Below are 5140 nucleotides of genomic sequence, written 5' to 3'. Positions count from 1 at the left end.
AAAAAACTTGTGTAGACAGATACATAATATTTGCAATATTTAATGACTGTACAAACATGAAAATACAAAAAAACATTCAACACAAGGATCTTAAGTGGAAAACAATGGGAGACTACAACTAAAGGATGGTGCTGGTGACTCTAGGGCTGCTGTCAGTACGACAGAATGCTTTTCAATGATTAATTCAACGGAAACGGTACTGTACTGAACGACCAGCTAAAGAACGGTGTGATTATGGTGGCCCAAAACGGGAGCAAACGTACCTCAAAGGCTGTTGAAGAATGTTGGGCACCGTTTTGGGGAAACGTGTCGTTCAGTACAAACCGTCACGCAACATAACAAACATTGAATCGAACTGAACGCACCCCTGGTCATAGTTATTAGTCCCAGCTCAGATGTCACCCATGTCGATAACTACGTCAGATGAGCTGTTAGAGGGTGACGTGTGCTCAAGGAGCCCCTCCTCCATCCTGATGACTCTGTGGCTCAACTGATCTCTGCGGATGTTCCAGAGCATCAGAGACCGCAGGATCATGGACAGGAGAGCAACAGCTACCCTCTCTGGCTGTTGCTCCGCCATGGCCTCAATGGTGATGATGGTGTGACTGTTGTTCACATTACACCCAGGGACACAACCAGAGCGTGTTCTCCTGTTGTTGTTGTTGTTCTGACCCGGTCCTCTTGGGTGAACTCTGACCTTGCGTCTGAAGTGGTTCCTGACACTCCAGAGGACCACAGCCCACAGCACTACACACAGCACAACCATACATATCTGCAGGACCAGAAGAGTCTTTGTGGCCTCCGGGATGTAGGCAGTCTCTGTCCTGGTGTAGAGTCGACCTTTGACCTCCTCCAGACTCTGGCAGGTGTACCGACCAGCGTCTGAAGGTACAGCCCTCGCTATCAACAAGTCCTGGCCTAACATCCGGTACCTGTCTCTCAGCTGGAGGGGCTGCCTAGCAAAGTGCCAGGACACCTGTGCCAGGTTGGATGCTGGTTGGCACGGCAGGTGGATGGAGCTCCCAACAATGAATGGGAATGGAACTGGCTCCACAGGGAATGGAAACAACACATGCACAATGGGGGGGGAAGAGTCAGTGACCGAATGTTTGCCCTTAACTTGGCCTGTAGCCTACTTCATGTTGGTACTTGCTGAACTTTGTGCTGCCGAACATCACAGTATTTCACTAGTTGAGAAATAAACCTACCTGATCGGGGGCACATTGAGGCATCCACATGTATAAGGCTTTGGTACATGTTCCTGAAAGATAAAGCAAGAACTCCTGTTAGCCAAAGGACATTTGAAATCATATTTGTTCCAATTGTACATGCAGACAGTGGTTATTCTAGAGTGAAAGTGCTGTAGAGTTTAGTAGGATCCTACCTGGAGTCAGTGGGTGAGTTGGAGACAGACGAACAGGTAGCTGAGGTGGTCTGCCAGGCACAGTAGGGATCTCTGGCCAGGATACAGTCCAGACAGGACCCATACCGACCACAGTCCCTAACCGGAATCTGGACCACTCCAGACTCTGAGCCGGCATAGAGCTGTCCCTAGAGAAAAACACACACTGATTATTAAACCACCAGTGTTAGCTTCTCATAAACTCATAACAACGTTTTGCACTAAATGTGTGGTCCTCTGTAGCTCAGCTGGTAGAGCACGGCGCTTGTAATGCTAAGGTAGTGGGTTCGATCACCGGGACCACCCATACACAAAAAAAAATGTATGCACGCATGACTGTAAGTCGCTTTGGATAAAAGCGTCTGCTAAATGGCATATTATTATTATATTATTATTACCGCGGAGAGACGCAGCACTTTGATAGGCTCCGGAGTCTGGAAGATCCGGATCTCCTCGATGATGACCGTGTCACCACCAGCGTACCGCACAACCTTCTGCACCTTGCCTTCCTCTGTCAGGGAGCAGGGCACTTCAGTTACTCTCTAGTGCCAACAGTGACATTGAGGGATTTTCTTTGTCAGAATCAAATTATCATATATACACACACAGTACATGAATACACATATATAGAGAGTAATCACTGCCACAAGCACAGAACAATGTGTGTATTGGGATGATCAAGGTCTGTGAATAGTCAGTACCTGTTCCAATAAACATAACGTGGTAGATTTCTCCATCCACGGCCTTGACTCTGTCCACCACAATCACTGAGAACTTGGCTCCCCTCTGCAGCACCAGTGGACCCCCGGTCAGCGGAGGCACTGCCCCCTCCATGAGTGGCCGGTCACGGACGAACTGCAGGGTCTTGTCAGGGAGGTCCAGCGAGTGCTCCATCCCGAGGTCCCGCGCAGCATTGTTCATACACTTTAACAACAACATGACCAGAGAGTTGATGAGACGTTTGAACTATGAGAGATAGGTCAAATATACTGTAGGTCTATAATTATGATGGAAGTACTCTTGAAACTACGGTTGTGTCCCAAATGGCACCCTGTTCCCTATATAGTGCACTACTTTTTACCAGGGCTCGTAAGGTTTTGTTCAAAAGTAGTACACTTTGTACAGTAGGGAACAGGGTACCATTTGGGATTGTGTTTTGGACAATAATTGTGCACTGTAGAGGAACATAGATACAATACTGTTACATGACACTTATGTCTGGAAGAAGTTAATCAATGAGAATTTAATTAAATAATCCATAAATCATGTTAGTACTCACCGCTCCAGGTCGTGGGACAGGCTCCTGTTCAGTGTGGGTAACCCACCTTGTTTCTGACTCTATTGTCACCGGAGTCAGATACCTATGCTCAGCGAAGACTTTCCCAATGTCAGCCACGCTGAACGCACACACAGTAGAGAGGTCCGATGTGGTCCTATAATCATCAAAACACTTTTCATTATTTCAATATCACTTCAGAATCTCTCTCATAGAATGCTCATATTTGAGTTTCCCTACAACTGATAATTATTTTACAGATTTGACAGTATAGAATTTCTGACTGTACTAATAAAGAAATGGTAGAACTCACGTCTGCGGGCTGAAAACAGCGTAAAACACGCTCTTCCTCCAATCCTGGTCTTTCAGGAGGAAGACATCCTGAATGATGGCTGGCAGGCTAGGTTCCAAGGGCACCGGGCAGTCCAGACGGGCCTTCAGGTAGGACGTCCACTTCTGCTGCAGGGTTCTCAGGCCGCCCATATCCCCCTGCACACCAACCAACCACAGGGAGGGAGACATGCTCGGTGTCAGTGGAGCCCACAGAATTAGGAATTAGAACACTAGAATGGACATGAACGTTCTTTAAATTGAATATGATCTCTGCGGTGGAGCCAACACATTTATATTACATTCTTATTCAACTGTCACATCAGATGATGACTTTTAGAGCATTTTATACAAGTGTACCTTGCAGACCCGCGCCACACGAGACACCCTGATCTGGTCTGGCAGGTTAAACTCCATGGCCTCCTCACTAAAGAACATATAGACTTTATCGTCGTCCCCATTGAGGTTGTTAATGCTCTCGGGGACGAAGTCCAACTGTACGAAGAAGGGCTCTGTAAAAAGACACAGTTCAGTTTTCTCAATGAGATTGAAAACACAGACATAATGCCACTTGGGATCCATCATTTAAGGCATATTGAATAAAGAAAGACATTTAAAACGGTTATATCTCTCTGTGGAATGTCCATATTCAGGTGTCTGTTTAGTTATGCATCAATAAATGTTTCAACACATTGTCACAGTATTCTGTAGTTGACAGTGAGTACTACATTTAAAACAGAGGGGTAGGAGTTTACTGTTAAGCCAGGACTGTCTGTGTTCGGTCCTCATAGCCGGGAAGGAATGACGCTGGAACACCTGCTCAGTACCCAGGAAGTTGACCTCTGTGGCTGAATAAAGTTCTGTCCCTGATAGATGAGGAACAATGACAGTCATCAGAACTGAAATAATCAATCTCTAAAGACTGTAAAGAATTGAATTAAGTTAATCAGTAATGCATTTTAGATCACTAACACAACTTTCAGTGTGGGTCCATTTGTTTTCAACACTTTATTTATGGTTGTTTCATTTCTAATAGTGGGTGCACTACTCCGTCCTCGTGGGGAGGTACTGTAGATGTCAGAAAGCAGCCGTACTCACCAACCATGACCGAGGTTGACCTCTGGAAGGGGTCAAAGGGAACTTTCCCTCGTCCATCTTCCTTCTCCCCTTCCAGGGTCAACGTTCCGTTTGCGTAGGTCTGTTGGAGATCACAGTACATGTTTGGTTGTGATGTGGAGGTGTACATTTATAACCACTTTGAAAGGTAGTTGGGCCCCTCACAGAAAGACAGAGGGTAGGTGTGCTATGTGTGTGTGCAGTTAGTTCAGTGTAAACAACCAGGATATGACAACGGTCCACAGTCACATGATATGTAGTGTGAAACAACAGTAGAGATGTTCTGTCCTGACCAGGTTATACTAACCATATAGTCACATGTGGGGTTGTACGCGTTGGTGCCACACACCAACATCCTGCCATCGTCGAGAGTCTCAAGTGTCTTGATGTAGTTTTGACATTCCATCTGGAATAGGATAAGATCGGGATGATGATGTGGTTTGTTTCTAAAACATCTATCGGTATATTGCTTCAGAGAGTTCTCTGTGAGGTGCGATGATCCATCATACAATCCACTTACTGAATTTTTCCCCTTGCTCTTGCAGGACGTTTCCTGCTCCTCTGAGACCTGCCAGTAGACCTGCGGCAACAGAAAGCTTCAAATTAACATACAGCAAGCATGCTCTAGAGACCAGACAATAATGTATGGCTGTATTGACATACAAGAGCTTGATTAGACTGAATTCCTTACCCCAGCCTTTTTCGAGGAGATGTCCTCAAGGTCCAGGGCGTATACAGCGTCTCTAGCACCAATGAAAAGGATACCTATGTCCTCTTTCAACATCAATGTTGAATAGTTCGAAATGCCATTCTCTCTGAAAATCTTAGCATCTAAACAGAAAAGCAATATGGTAACACTTTACCTAGAGTGGTTGTATGTAGCGTTCATAAAGCATGTGTTCACGACATAAAGAGGCATAATGCTCTATGTTTAAATACTCTTTATGGGCCTAAATGCTTTTATATAGTCTTTATGAATGCTGTTACCAACAATATTAACTAGACTACACTCTTAG

At 45.4% G+C, this 5140-nt stretch overlaps 1 protein-coding gene across 1 annotated transcript; it reads right to left on the bottom strand.

Annotated features, from left to right (window-relative positions):
* Positions 1-391: 391 nt before the first annotated feature.
* LOC311124924 (semaphorin-4E-like) lies at positions 392-4908 on the bottom strand (the record flags this gene model as incomplete). The annotated part of the gene is made up of 13 exons (XM_084199020.1): positions 392-1044; positions 1209-1261; positions 1385-1551; positions 1801-1913; positions 2104-2326; positions 2682-2799; positions 2992-3167; positions 3369-3520; positions 3764-3874; positions 4107-4206; positions 4432-4530; positions 4645-4704; positions 4816-4908. The coding sequence occupies 13 exons, from the start codon at positions 4906-4908 to the stop codon at positions 392-394; spliced, it is 2118 nt and encodes a 705-aa protein (XP_084055146.1).
* Between the last annotated feature and the right edge of the window lie 232 nt (positions 4909-5140).

The sequence above is a fragment of the Coregonus lavaretus genome (assembly GCF_964263955.1).
Source record: "Coregonus lavaretus genome assembly, contig: HAP1_SCAFFOLD_2055, whole genome shotgun sequence".
In the NCBI taxonomy this organism is placed as follows: Eukaryota; Metazoa; Chordata; class Actinopteri; order Salmoniformes; family Salmonidae; genus Coregonus; species Coregonus lavaretus.
This window is presented reverse-complemented; position numbering and strand designations above follow the sequence as displayed.